At 36.5% G+C, this 14,164-nt stretch overlaps 2 protein-coding genes and 1 pseudogene across 2 annotated transcripts; 2 read left to right on the top strand and 1 right to left on the bottom strand.

Moving 5' to 3' along the window:
- Positions 1–53: 53 nt before the first annotated feature.
- IBR1 (indole-3-butyric acid response 1) lies at positions 54–2,330 on the bottom strand. Its single transcript, XM_011087916.3, has 6 exons — positions 2,044–2,330; positions 1,676–1,792; positions 902–1,036; positions 687–812; positions 497–598; positions 54–356 (listed from the first exon to the last, which is right to left on the bottom strand). The coding sequence occupies exons 1-6, from the start codon at positions 2,173–2,175 to the stop codon at positions 207–209; spliced, it is 762 nt and encodes a 253-aa protein (XP_011086218.1). The 5' UTR covers positions 2,176–2,330; the 3' UTR covers positions 54–206.
- Positions 2,331–4,387: 2,057 nt separating this feature from the next.
- LOC105168608 (non-specific lipid-transfer protein pseudogene) lies at positions 4,388–4,750 on the top strand (annotated as a pseudogene).
- Positions 4,751–6,587: 1,837 nt separating this feature from the next.
- On the top strand, positions 6,588–13,752 carry LOC105168012 (E3 ubiquitin-protein ligase COP1). The gene is made up of 13 exons (XM_011087914.3): positions 6,588–7,101; positions 7,929–8,006; positions 8,591–8,746; positions 9,266–9,625; positions 10,028–10,185; positions 10,265–10,330; positions 10,989–11,067; positions 11,346–11,501; positions 11,623–11,721; positions 12,557–12,661; positions 12,754–12,933; positions 13,098–13,208; positions 13,299–13,752. The coding sequence occupies exons 1-13, from the start codon at positions 6,736–6,738 to the stop codon at positions 13,467–13,469; spliced, it is 2,085 nt and encodes a 694-aa protein (XP_011086216.1). The 5' UTR covers positions 6,588–6,735; the 3' UTR covers positions 13,470–13,752.
- Positions 13,753–14,164: the final 412 nt, after the last annotated feature.

Genomic DNA, 14,164 nt, shown 5'->3' with positions numbered 1-14,164 from the left:
CTCGTTACTACAGAATCATTCCATACGAAACTCAGCAGAGAAAAACAACCAAATGAGAAATAGATCACGTCACACTTTATTCCATCTTCATGGCACCTCAAGAAGCAAATCCATCATAGTTCTGGATTCTTGTAAGAACTAATTACTACAAGATCACTATTAAAAAGTTGGCAACGGAACTCGAACATATAGAAAACAGAGATAAATTAGAGTCTGGATTGCATTCCTCCTGCTACTATCAATGTTTCTCCAGTTACATAAGAAGCATCATCGGAAGCCAAATAAGCCACTGCTGCAGCCATATCTTGCGTAGTCCCAAGTCTATTGAGTAGGGTTTTCTCCTCGAGGCTTTTCCTCTATGAAGAATAACCAGAATACCATGTTATTAGACAATCTCCCAGAATATCAGCCACTATTATGTTGAGGGGGAATATAAGTAGATACCATCAGAAGCACATTCCAAATAGACGGAGATAGAATAGTATTGAAGGCTTACCATGCTCTCATTCGTTGTAAGAAAAGACGCAAAGTGAGTCGGAACAAAACCAGGAGCAACACAGTTCACACGAGTATCCGGGGCCATTTCAGCCGCGAGTGCCTGGAAACAAACAATAGGGAGGAATCAGTTATAAGAAAGTTGCAGAATATATATATATACACACACACATACAAAGAATTGTACGTACCTTTGTGAGCCCAAGAAGAGCTGTTTTGGTGACACCATACATAGCCAAACCTTGAGGTGGGTGGTAGCCAGCTATAGAAGACACAAATATGACTGAAGAACCTTTCTGTAAGTGAGGAGCTGCTTCCTGTCACAGTGAAATACATTTAACTAACAGTATAGAAAAGCAAAACATAAACACATGCAAAATTTCATAGTCCATATTGAATGACATACTTGTAGAAGAAGAACTGAAGTTTTCACATTGATCTCCCATAGTTTGTCAAGTACTGATTCATTAGTTCCCAAGATGCCGTCAACAGAAGGGTTTGCAGCAGCATTGCATACAATTACGTCTATTTTCCCATATTTCTGTAAGCAAATAAGTTTCCAGAAACAAATTTTCAAAATCCAAATAATAGACGAAATCACTAATATAAATCTCAGGAAAGCATATACCACAATACAAACATGAACTGGAACAAAAGGATTTCCACAGCATTCACCATCTAGCTTATATTTCAATCTAGAATGTGATAGCAAAATAATGATATAAAAACATATCAAGACCACCCTTTTAATCATTCAGAGCCCAGCAGTCCATTTATCTACAATTTTGGACCAAAAGCATTTGTGTTTGAATTCCAAAAAGAGAGAAGTAGAGGATATTATTCCAAGTTTTGATTAAAATCACCAGCTTTGCTGTAAAGTAAATCTACTTTCTAAGGCAAGTTAAGCACTCTGGAAGGACTACAAGTAAGGAGTGAAAGAAGATGACCAACCACTAAATAAACTCAGATACACAAACAGAAAACTCTCGATCTCTTTGACATTTAGAAGATCATGGAAATCAAAGCCAACAACAGACCTAACTAAGATACCTGGAATATCAAACTCAGGAGAGCCTATGCTACAAAACCTAGGATCAAATAACAAGCAATTACAGCCGTAAAACAGAACATGAACTTAGAGATACAAATTGTAAATTCTAGTACTAAGTAACATAATTACCTCAATGGTTTTCTTTATCAGATCCTTTCTTTGCTGTGCATTTGAAACGTGGCATACCAGCCCCAGCGCCTCAATTCCTCTACTCTTAAGCTTTTGCACTGCTTCATCAACGTTTTTCTGCAAACTCACTTACAGAACTTCTCAGCACAAACAATGAAAACAACAAAAGAATAAATCGAAATTGAGTTTAAGCAAAATACAAAAGCACCCAATAAAACCGGTATCTCTAAAACCACATCAAAAGATCAAATTTTGGGAACGACCCACGGACGAAAGAATAGATCTTTATCAAATTTCAACTTAACACTCAATACCTAAAAATTTCAAGAAGATGAGAAATTCAGGGGCGAGCTATTGCGCCCACATACCTGCCGGCGAGAGGAAATAACAACGGCGCCGCCTTCCAAGCCTAGGCGCTCGGCTATGCCGAAACCAATGCCCTGAGTGGATGCCGTGACGATGGCCACCTTCCCTTCAAATCTTTTCCCAATCTTCTCCATTTTTCTAATCACTTCTTTGAATTCCGCAAGGACTGTACGTATAGGAACTGCGTCAAACCAGCGTTAAGTATTCCAGTGCTGAGATAGAGTTTACCGAGAGAGATTGCTTATCAAAGAAAAATTATATGCCATTACGCAGACAGAAGATACTAATGTGTTGACAATTTTTATAGATAATCCCGACGATGGATGAGACGTTTGGTCTTGGCTGAGGTCGTTGTAGTGGGACCCTCAACTGTGTTCATACGAATTATTGTTAATTTCTTGGATGAGCATTTTAATAATCCAAAATCAGTAATAATAACAACTTCATTATATTATTATGTGCTAAATCTTTTTGGTAAGTGCATTATGTACTCATTTTCTAATACGTTGTTAGGATAGACTACAAGTTAGAAATTATGAGCATCATATTCGGGAATTTTGGTACTAGCTGTTTAAATTAGATAAGTCGTAAAAAGTGTAAGAGCGATAAAAGTTGTAATTAAGATATAAACAATGATTATTTGAAACTTCTCTTGTAATTATATAATTTTCATGTAAAATACAAATAAGAGTAAATTTATATATATATATATATATATATTAAAATTTTAAATGTATTGAGACTAGATTGTAAGGGCCCAAAATAAGTAGCGTGTGTCTATAGCTACCTTAAGTAATCACATTAAATAAACAATTCCTTATAAAAGTCCTTTCTGCTTTTTATCATTTTTTTTTTTTGTGTGTGAAATTCATATTAGCTTTCTTTTATATCCACAATGTTCAAATAAACTCTTGTGATAAAAAGTTATCATATAACCCTCTTGTAAAATTTAAAAAGGTGCATATTACCTCCTCACCTCTAGAATCGTATTTCACGCATCCAAAATGCAACTTAGTATGGATATTTTATCCCTGAATGATCGAACTATCCTTATCTTTAAATTATACATATTTTAAAAATATAATATAAAAATATAATTTAATTATACGTATATATAAAAAAATATAAAATGGAGATAATTCTTCGACGGATGGAAAATTAGTGGTAGATGAGGTATCAAAATGTTCGTCATTGGACAAGCTTTCCGATAATTGTAAACACGTGTTGAGAGGTGATTGGATACCGGAAAAAAAAGTGATAGAAGATAGGGGGTGGTTAAGAATTTTTAAGTGAAAAACTGAGACAATTCACCAACAAATTAGAGATTTGCAAAGGGTGGGGTATCAAGATGCTTGCCATTAGACGAGCTTTCAAATGGTGGTAAGTTTGCTCCGAAAGGTGGTCGGATGGTGGAGATATAAGAGGAGAAGAAAATTAGAATTGGGATATGTTATATAAATATATATATAATTATTTATATATTAAAATAATATATTTTAATTTTTGATAAGTATGATCAAATTTGAGCCACAAATTTTAAACCATATTAAATATAGGCCATTGACTTAAAACGAGTATTTTTGTTATTAGAACACCAAACTCATGTTCAAATACATTAGGAAGCGCACCTTTTAAAATTTTACACAAGGTATATAACTTTTTTATCATAAAAACTTATTTGATATTTTGGATGTCAGATAGAGGTAATATGAATCTTATCCTTTTAATTATGAATTTTACCCTTTTTTATCATTTATTACAACAGCGGGTTGGAAGAACCCCAAGTTGAAAAACATTTTTTTTAAAGACAATATCAGTTCAATTAATCGGTTGTTAGTTCAAATAAAAAACTAATCTTGGAATGATAAGTCTTTACTTGCATTTCTTATATATATATATATATATATATATATTATCGAATTTAAAAAATTATGTTGGAATTTGATTTATTTATTATTAATCAAGCTTCTGTCAACGGGTACCCCTACTTTTAAGTAGCTTAATCACATTCCTAATCACGCGTTAAATGTTCCTAAAACTATTTAATTCTTTGTTACCAAATTAAAAGGCAATTCCTATTAATTCCATCAGTTTACTTCTCTGTTTTGGCATCACATTTGCGGATTGGAATATACAACCAACAGTACACACCTGGCCGTTGCCGATGATCCTAACCTGCATCTGGCAGAGCTCCCTGCCTGGCCTCGCACTTCCGCATTTACTGCCTCAGATCACCTTCACAAACTGGAAAATCAATTAAAAACAAATTCAATCCCCTTCTCTTTATTTCATTATATATACCGAACTCGTTTCTCCCCACACACAAACACCAGAATCTCGAAGAAGATGAAGTGCTGTACTTTCCGGCGGCTGGCAGTGGCGGTTGTTCTGGCCTTGGTTGTTGGCCGGGCCACGGCAGGGACGGAGGTTAAGTGCGACGACGCTGTGGCGCAGTTGCAGCCATGCGGCGCCTTTTTGAAGAGTACGGCTGCTAGACCTAACGCCGCCTGTTGCGGCGCCGTGCGATCGCTGGACAAGCTGGCGAAGTCGTCGCCGAGATCCCGTAAGATTTTGTGCGAGTGTTTCAAGGAAACCGCCAGTTCTTTCCCTGTCAACTTGGTCAGAGCCGCGAAACTCCCTAAGCTCTGCAATGTGACCAGTAGCATAAGACTTGACCCTAATCTTCACTGCAACAAGTTATCAATCTGATGGGTTTTTCTCATCACACTTTCTCAATCTCTGCTTTTCGTTATTCCGATTTTGGTTCGGAACAGTTTCCGACCACCACTCAGTGAAATATCATATAAGTTTTTATTTTAAAAGTTTAAAGATATTTAATTTTACCTAAAAATAAGTTTTTCTAAATATTTGAATAAATAAAACATTTATAACAATAATAAAAAAATAATCAAATTACTAGAATTTAAACTTTTATTAATAAATATTTTTTTGCGATAATAACAAAATTAATTATACAAAGGACAAAAGTAAAACACTAATAAAACTATTAGTGCATTTTATATTGAATATTAAAATTAAAAAAAAAACTTATAAAATACTTTGAAAGAAATTGAACGAGCATAACTTTTTATTTTAAAAAAGAATTTATAAAATCTTATAAGTTTTGTAGAAAAAAATTATCAATTAATTTTCAAGATCTTGTAATTTTCGAAGTATTTAAAAAAGTTTGAAACAATGAAATATAGGCCTTTAGTATCAGAATTGGTTATGGATTTGATCCAATTTAAAGCCCAAATTGGCCCACATCCAGAAAAGATACCCGCCCTGGTGGCCGCTTCTTAGAATTAATATTTTCCCTGATAAGGACAAAAAACTAGCATATTTACAATTAAGCCCAAATAATTAGAATCTAGAGTGAGCCAAGTCCCTAACCCAGCCACTTCTTCGCGCGAACTGCGAGGACAACTGGAACTGGATACGCCAGGTCAGAAAGGTTTTTTGTTGCTTTGGGCAAACTGTGACCAATGGGAGAATCAAAGTGAAGCCCTCTAAATAAATAATTATAAAAAAATACAAGTAATTTTCACGTAAATGAATAAATTATTTTTATAAAAAAAAAATAGCGAGGTATTGTTTTATATTTTTTAAAATACAACCAATTTTATCTTTTCATATTTTTTATCGAAAATAAATTATTTTATTTTAAAAAATATAGGAACATAAATTATTTTTTTGGTGAATTGCAAAAGTAGAAAAAAAATAGATTACAGTGGAAATAATGAAATGAAAATGATAATTAAGTAGAAGGATTGGTGTTTGAATAAGGAGGGCTAGGCGTGAGACACGAGTTGGCGAGGTAGTGCCACTCTGGGACGTGGGTCGTCCCATTTGTGAACCACACAATTACAAGATTGAGCAGATTATTATTATTAGAGGAAATAAAAAGACAAATGAACAGCAGAGTTGAATGTCTTAGTCTTTACTTAATGCTTTTTTTTTTCTGAATTGAATTGAATGGTGTTAGATGCCTTCAACTAATTCTCATTTAATGACTGTCCTCACTCTTTTGGATTTTTCCATCACATATAATGTAACCACCACCACCACCACCACCACCACTCTATAATAATAATTTTTTTTTTAAGAAAAGAAAGAGATAAATTTTATCATCAATTAAATTAAATTTGAACAGAATAGGTTTGAAATAAATTCATTAAGATTTGAAATTGGACCAATCGAGATGGGATCTCCGTATTGATCTATTCCGAACTTCTCTCAATTGGTCTATTTTGAACTTACAATTGGACCTGTTAGATTTAAAATTCTTTTTTCAAATCCAAATTCATCAGAACAATACACGGAAGGAAACAGAGTGAAGTTGTAGAATGTTATGAATTTGAATTGAGGGTATTTTTATTAAAGTAAATAAGAAGAGGATTTATGAGGTAAAAATTAGAGATAGAATGAGGGGGTATGCAATATAAGGAGTGATAGTAGATATGTGAGGGAGGGAGCAGTAAAAACGGTTATAGTTTTGTCGTTTTACAGTTTTCGCTGTATAGGAATCTGAAAAGGGAAACGCCCGCGTAACGTGGTCAGTTTATGCCCATACAAATCTCCCCTCTTCTCCTCTCTTCTCCCCCACACCGTCTCCTCCTTTCCTTTCTTCACTCGTACGGAAAAATACATACATACCTCTACCCACCACCACCACCATCACAACAATTACCTACATGCATTTGGAAACCGACGAAAATCTCTCTCTCCTTGCTGATCCACAGCAAATGGGAGGCCAGACCACTTCAATCGCCGGCGCTTTAGTCCCTACCGTCAAGTCCGAGCCGGCAGATTCCTCTGCCGAACCGCCATCAGCTATGCCGCCGCCGCCATCCCAGAAGCTGCAGGATCTCGAGGAGGTCGATAAAGATATTCTGTGTCCGATATGCATGCAAATCATAAAGGATGCGTTTTTGACGGTCTGTGGACATAGTTTTTGCTACATGTGTATCGTGACTCATCTTCAGAACAAGAGTAATTGTCCTTGTTGCTCTCATTTCCTCACCACCAATCATATATACCCCAATTTCCTCCTTAACAAGGTCTGCTTTCGGTAATTTTACTGAGATGTGTTTTCAACTTATGATCCTTTCGTTTCAAGTTGCATTGTTTCGGTAATTCCAGTGTCCGCATTTGTGTAATGTATGCTAGTTATGAAATTCAGATGCTTTTTCAGTCATTATAAACGTTTCGCAGTGTTGACCAGCTGGGTTTGATCTTCTGAAAGGTAAGGCATGTGTTGTTAGATGACATCAATTTGTTTAAATTTTAGGAGCCGGTACGCAGCAGTTCAGAGGCATCCTTGCCCAATCTCAGAGTATTTAGTACCCAAGTAGGAAATATGAATTTTGTGTCCCGCAGTTTGATTAACATGAAATGAGAGAGTGGTGGACCGAATATAATGGGCCTACTAATGCATTTGCTGCCAATATATTGTAAAGCATTTTTCTAATGATATTTTAAATTCATCATATTCTTGTGCCTTGACTTTGCTTACTACAGAGAAGTTTGAGCAATAATGAAGTAGTTATATATCGGTATCAAATATATAACAAGAAGCGCTTCTCATCTACTTATCAAAATAAGTTTCAAAGAAGAAAATCAAGCTATGAAGTCAGTGAGTCTACGTCAAGTGGCATATCTCATGTCATCAGTTGCTGGAATTTCTGACTGTTCAGAAGTTGATCTGTGATGTTGTACATATTCTTTATTCAAATGCCAGAGCCAATGATATCTGGCATTTTAGTGCTTCTCTTGCCCTCAAACGTTGCTTGCATTATATTAGTTCATTTGGTCTTGCATTGAGCTTATGCCGTGTTATGGCCCAACTTGGACTGAGTTTGTGGTATGTTATGCTTCAATATTGTAGTTACTGACGAAGACATCGGCTCGTCAAATAGCAAAAAGTGGCACTCCTTTGGAACAGCTTCGCCAGGCATTAGAACAGGTCAGTTAATTGACAACAGCTTCCTTGGAACTGTTCTATGTCCCTCTTTCTTCATTACATAACAGCAATGTTAATTCTTCTGACTAGGAGGAGCATAGCCATTTTGTTTGAGAAGTCTACTCATAACACAATCCTTTTGTAGAGTACATTACTTAGATGCTACACAATTACATATATACTCTTTTGTTAGATTGCTACTGGACATTCTTTACTGGAACAGACTTTACTTAGGTATTCATATGTGGCTAGCTATTCACTCTTGTTTAAAATTGAGCACTCCTCATTCATTGATAGTGTTTGCCAAACCCCCAAGCAGGAAAAAATTATTTTTGGTTTCAAGATACAGTTGAAAGTTCATATGGATTAATTTTCATTCTTCCTTATCAATTTGAAGATAGTGAACAAATTTTGGCACGACGAGGAGCACTATTAGGTGTAAGTTTTGCATCTGTCAGCATACGGGTTTAGTTGAAACCCATTTTCTTCCAGGTCTTGCTCATGATATTCTGCAAATGCATATTTAAATCTTCTTTTCCCCTGACTTCTGTAATTGTCCAGTGACTCTAATTTGACACTTAAGACAGGGATGCGAAGCGTCAATTAAGGAGCTTGAGAGCCTCTTGTATCTTATTGCTGAGAAGAAAAGCAAAATGGAGCGAGAAGAAGCTGAGACAAATCTACAGATTCTGCTTGATTTTCTGCATTGTTTGAAAAAGAAAAAACTTGATGAGCTGAGTGAGGTGCTTGAGACTTGTTTTTCCCCTTTATGGCTTTGTCATATCATATTTACTGTAGAAGAAATTTATGCTACTGCTAATGAATTTAAACCTTTTTTTCGTCCTTGTCTGCAAGTAATTATGTAGTGAATTATTCCATTGGAGGTAATAATAGTTTGTCTAAATTACATTTGGGCAATATGAGTCATTGCCATTGGAGCATAGGTTCATGTTAGGATACTTGACATCTATAGACACTATCAAGGTTTCATTTCTTACTTGAAAATAGAAGTTAGCTTCAAGAGTTGGGCAATGTTGTTAACCACGCAAATCAATTCTCTGTCATCGTATTACCACATGCAATATTTATGTCTACGATGTTGAATATGATATACTCTCTGATGTTCATCCTCTGTGGAATCTATCAAGGATTCTTTTGCAGCATGATTGTTGATGGATATCCTCAACTAAAAAAATGATATATCGTTTGTTTTGTTTTTGTATTTTTCTGGGGAAAAAGATTACATTTTATTTGTCTTGCAGATTCAATCTGACCTCCAATACATTAAAGAAGATATTCATGCTGTGGAGAGACGTCGAATAGAGTTGTGCCGGAGAAGGGATAGATACTCCGCAAAACTGAGAATGCTTATCGACGATCCCCCTTCCAAATCGGCATTACCTTTGCTTATGGATAAACATTGTGGTCTCAGTGTTTCTAGAACTGCTATGGCACCAGGCCAAGGCCGCATGAGTTCTGGCGGGTCCCAAAATAGAAAAGTTGATGGAAAATCTTCTGCAAGTCCTTTAATCCTAAGGAAGGATTCTTATGGTGGGTCAGACACCCAAAGTCTTACTCATTCTGGACTGGCATTGGCAAGAAAGAGGCGGGTGCATGCACAGGTCAGTTTTTGTTTACCAGTAATCTCACATTGTTGAGGTGTAATTGGGCTTCTTGTGCTCCTAAGTTCGCACAAAAGAGCTGAACTTACACATGATGTGGAGGAAAGTAGTTGTATCAATAAACAATTGTACCTGCGAATGGTCATTGCCGATAGGCCAATCTTAAGAATACTTGATAATTCCCTGCACTAGTTTAGGTCAATTGAGTTGGGGGGTCAGCATCCTTGTCTATTTTGGCATGCCATTGGCAAGCTCCTGCTGCATTACTCTGAATTACCTCCTCGAGTAGTGGCTGCAGTGCTTAGGGTAAAGTTGATCATGGAAAATGCCATTGGTTTTTCCGTGTTTAAGTGATCTTTATCTCTTTCTCTGAGGTGGTCATAGTAATTTCTGTTACAACAGTTCAATGATCTACAAGACTGTTACTTGCAAAAGCGGCGATATTGGGCGAGACTATCTTCAGAAAAGCAAGAACGGGATAGACATGGTTCCAATTTAGAAGGTTACAGTGAAGGACTTGAAGATTTTCAGTCTGTCCTGTCAACCTTCACAAGATACAGGTGTAGATATATGGAGACATCTTAGTTTCTCTACTCAAATGCATGCTCACTTACTGATCGAGTTTGTTTGGTTAATCAGTCGGTTGCGGGTTGTTGCTGAGCTTAGACATGGAGATTTGTTTCACTCAGCTAATATTGTATCAAGGTTAGTGGAGCCTGCTGCCAAATTGGATGGAATTTAATTCTGTTGCTGGTGCATCATTTCAGCTGGAAACAAGAGCTAGGGTAAAAAAGAGCAAAAAGAAAAACATCAAATTTGGACAATCTTTCTGCATATTCTGTGTATAAAGCCTTCAGTTTTTTTCGTTTTTTTTGTTAAACCAGACAGCCAGTGGAAAAAATCAATAACTTGTTTTGACTATTATAATATGTGGTTGCTGGTATTTTCTGTATGTTTCATGCATGACATTACTAAGTACTAGTAAGAATTCGTTTATATACAATTGCAGACAGGATTTGTGATTCTGTTTTCCTTCACCAATCAGTAACAGACTCAAAGAAGTGGGTTACATTTCACAAGATAGGGACCTCTATTCAGTTTATGGTGTTCTACTTTCAATCCATCTAATAGAATGGTGTATGTGATGCTGGCAGTGCTGATTTTCAATCTCGAAAAGTTTGAATTAAGTAACCTGTAATTTCATAGGATTTTTCAATTATTGCCGTCTCCGACAATGGTCTCATTTTTGGGCTGTACGAACTGCTATAGTGTCCCTCTGTTTCCCTGCTTTTGGACTGTTGTCTGAGTGTTGTGTGCAACTTTACCTGTATTTTTTTTCAAAAGTTTCCTTTCTTTATTGCAGTATAGAATTTGACCGAGATGATGAATTGTTTGCTACTGCTGGAGTATCAAGACGTATCAAGATTTTTGAGTTTTCATCGGTAAGAATGTTGGCAAGTGTTTCAAAATTGTATTGCATGTCACAACTTGCATTTCTGCAGATGACTGGACATATTTGACATTTGTGCTTCGGTAATGGGTTTTATAATTGACTTTCTCAGTTGGAATTTTATCTTTCCATGGGGATGCTACCATATTCATGATTTGCATACTAATTTACATTTTTGTAATGCTTCCAATAAAATTTGGGGCTTCAAATGCTTTGCTATAATTATGACCCATCTGGTATCACTTTTCAAATTGGTCAAATGCTTTCCAGGTAGTTAATGAACCATCTGATGTGCAATGTCCAGTTGCGGAAATGTCCACACGATCAAAACTCAGCTGTTTAAGCTGGAACAAGTACGCAAAAAATCACATAGCCAGCAGCGACTATGAAGGCATTGTAACTGTTTGGGATGTGACTACTCGGCAGGTAGAATTTATGCTGAATATCTTTCTTTCTCCCCCCCCCCCCCCCCCTAATTTTACTCTTGCAGAATTAGATTAAGCTGATTTGTACTCACCCTCGAACTGTGCTGTATGAAATTTGTTAGAGTGTGATGGAATACGAGGAGCATGAAAAACGTGCCTGGAGTGTTGATTTTTCCCGTACAGAACCTTCAATGCTTGTATCAGGGAGTGACGATTGCAAGGTAGTTGAAAGATGAACTCCACTTCTCTTGTGTGTAAAAGCTAAAATGTTTTCTTCTAGTACCGCTTAAGAAAGTGAAGCTCTGTCTACCTTGAGGCGGCAGTGTGCTTTAGAAGCACATGCAGCCCAGATATATCCCTCCTACTTGTTTATCCGCTAGTTCTGTACCTTGCACTTCTGACAATTGTTAACTCTCCGGTCATTAGTTATCAAGTTTTGCCTTCGCCTATTTTGTTGAAAATCACATCAAAGCCCAATTATAAAGTGGAGCCTTTAAACTGTGAGAGAAATGATAGAATAAGAGAGAATCACCAGTACACCACTTTTGAATACTGAACCTTTCTTGTTTCCTCTATTAAGGTGTCCTCTTTTGCAATTTAGAGGTTAGAAGTGAAATGGATGTAGGAGGGTAGAGCAACATATTTTTAGAGTAGCAATCTAAGGGTGCAGTATTCATAAGTTGAGAGCTTGAGGAGTGCAGACTGCACTATTTGTAATGACTTAATATGGGCTGTTAGAATGTTTATTTAAGGACATATTAGAGAGCATAACCCAATAAGTTTCTCCAAATATTGCCATTCCAAACTCCAAATTTTATTATGTTTATCAATGAAGGTTTTTCATTGAAAAACATTTCTAGGACTTATTTGATGTTTATTTGAAGTCTAAGTGGGCTGAAACTTCTAAGTGGGAAGGGGCCATCCCTTTCAACCTAAGTCGTGCTTCTGTTCTGTGTGATGAGGGCACAGCTGTCCCTCAATGTACAAACTTCTTTTCCTTCTTCTAATGTATGATTTAACTTATAATAAAAAAATAAAAATTGAAATGTTCCGCAGGTCAAAGTATGGTGTACGAAACAGGAGGCAAGTGTGCTCAACATTGATATGAAAGCCAATATATGTTCTGTCAAATATAACCCTGGATCCAGCATTCATATAGCGGTAATCCTATTGTGTATATTACTCCAGAATTTCATGTTCTTTCGACAGATATGAACTACATGTATGAGGTTATATACTTGTGTCTGTTGCAGGTTGGTTCTGCAGATCATCATATTCATTACTATGACTTAAGAAAAATCAGCCAGCCATTACATATTTTCAGTGGGCATAGGAAGGCTGTATCATATGTGAAATTTTTGTCCAACAATGAGCTTGCTTCTGCATCTACTGACAGTACATTGCGCCTATGGGATGTTAATGAAAATGTTCCGGTATGTTTTGGTTCTCTTGAGGCTTCAAATTTTGTGCTATTCATATCACGGGTAGCATAATTATTTCCTTTTTCTAGCATGTACACATACTAAGCATGGTACGTTGAATGCTATTTTTTTCTAAGAATGTTAATTTACAGTGATTCTTCTTATATTTGCTCCAGCTACGCGTATTCAGGGGCCATGCAAATGAGAAGAACTTTGTGGGCCTAACGGTTAATAGTGAATACATAGCCTGCGGCAGTGAAACAAATGAGGTGTTTGTGTATCACAAGGTATCGACAGTACTTTTTCCTAGAGGTCCTCGCATCCGACTAGTTCATTCGTGGAATTTTATAGTTGAGAATATTTTGGTATTTTTGTAGGCAATTTCTAGACCCGCAGCGTGGCATAGATTCGTGAGTACTGACACAGATGAAGCAGATGAAGACGCAGGGTCATACTTCATTAGTGCTGTGTGTTGGAAAAGTGATAGCCCAACTATGCTAACAGCTAACAGTCAAGGGACAATAAAGGTTCTTGTACTTGCGCCTTGATTGATGAAATCGAATATATGCAAATATAGGAGTAAATAAAGGAATTGAAAAATTAAATTAAATTATTTATCTTTACCCTGGAAATCCAACTCATGGACTAGCTGTTTGTTGGATTCCACCAAAAATATAGCTGCAATTGGATTTCAGCATCTGAAATTGGCATCGTTGCCAACTTCCATGTCGATCCCATTGTGCTATGGTGATCATCATTCTTGTCAAGAGCGGACCAAGAGCAGGTATGGCTTAAGTTGTAGATACACGTATAGCGTGTTTTGACAGGTTATTGCTACATGTGGATGTTCATTACCTGAAACAGAGATCCTAATGCCTTTGTTATAGTTGCAAAAGTCGAAATCTACCCTAATGGGGTGGGGGGTGGGGAAAATAATCTACCCTAACGGGAAAAAAATTTATACTGGTGAAAACTGTGGAACAGCAACAATAATGATTTGAAAGGGGATTATAGGCTTTTGGGCAGGCAGTGGAAGGCTAGCTGTTGATAGCAGTTAAATGCACTGAATTATTAAATATTAATTAAGCACGTATATTTAAGAAAGTAAAATAGCACTCGTGCATGCTTTGATGGTCCGCAGGACTCGTTTCCCGGATCTGTTGCGTTATTTCTGGCGAGAGCGTAAATTGATATTTGAAGATTATATTCAATATTGAGAAAAGACACAGGATGTTTTGTATGG

This window comes from Sesamum indicum, linkage group LG8 (genome assembly GCF_026168435.1).
Source record: "Sesamum indicum cultivar Baizhima isolate 11 linkage group LG8, ASM2616843v1, whole genome shotgun sequence".
Lineage (NCBI taxonomy): Eukaryota > Viridiplantae > Streptophyta > Magnoliopsida > Lamiales > Pedaliaceae > Sesamum > Sesamum indicum.
Note: the sequence above shows the minus strand (reverse complement) of the source record. Positions and strands in the feature narration are given on the sequence as shown.

What these genes read in the sequence shown, in the direction of transcription:
- IBR1 (XM_011087916.3), bottom strand. Translation starts at nt 2,175, where the DNA reads ATGGAGAAGATTGGGAAAAGATTTGAAGGGAAGGTGGCCATCGTCACG. An exon ending in TGATAAAGAAAACCATTGAG is followed by an intron (nt 1,037 to 1,675) that starts GTAATTATGTTA and finishes ATTTGCTTACAG; the next exon opens with AAATATGGGAAAATAGACGT. An exon ending in TTACAACGAATGAGAGCATG is followed by an intron (nt 357 to 496) that starts GTAAGCCTTCAA and finishes TATTCTTCATAG; the next exon opens with AGGAAAAGCCTCGAGGAGAA.
- LOC105168012 (XM_011087914.3), top strand. Translation starts at nt 6,736, where the DNA reads ATGCATTTGGAAACCGACGAAAATCTCTCTCTCCTTGCTGATCCACAG. An exon ending in TCAACCTTCACAAGATACAG is followed by an intron (nt 10,186 to 10,264) that starts GTGTAGATATAT and finishes TTGGTTAATCAG; the next exon opens with TCGGTTGCGGGTTGTTGCTG. An exon ending in AGATTTTTGAGTTTTCATCG is followed by an intron (nt 11,068 to 11,345) that starts GTAAGAATGTTG and finishes AATGCTTTCCAG; the next exon opens with GTAGTTAATGAACCATCTGA.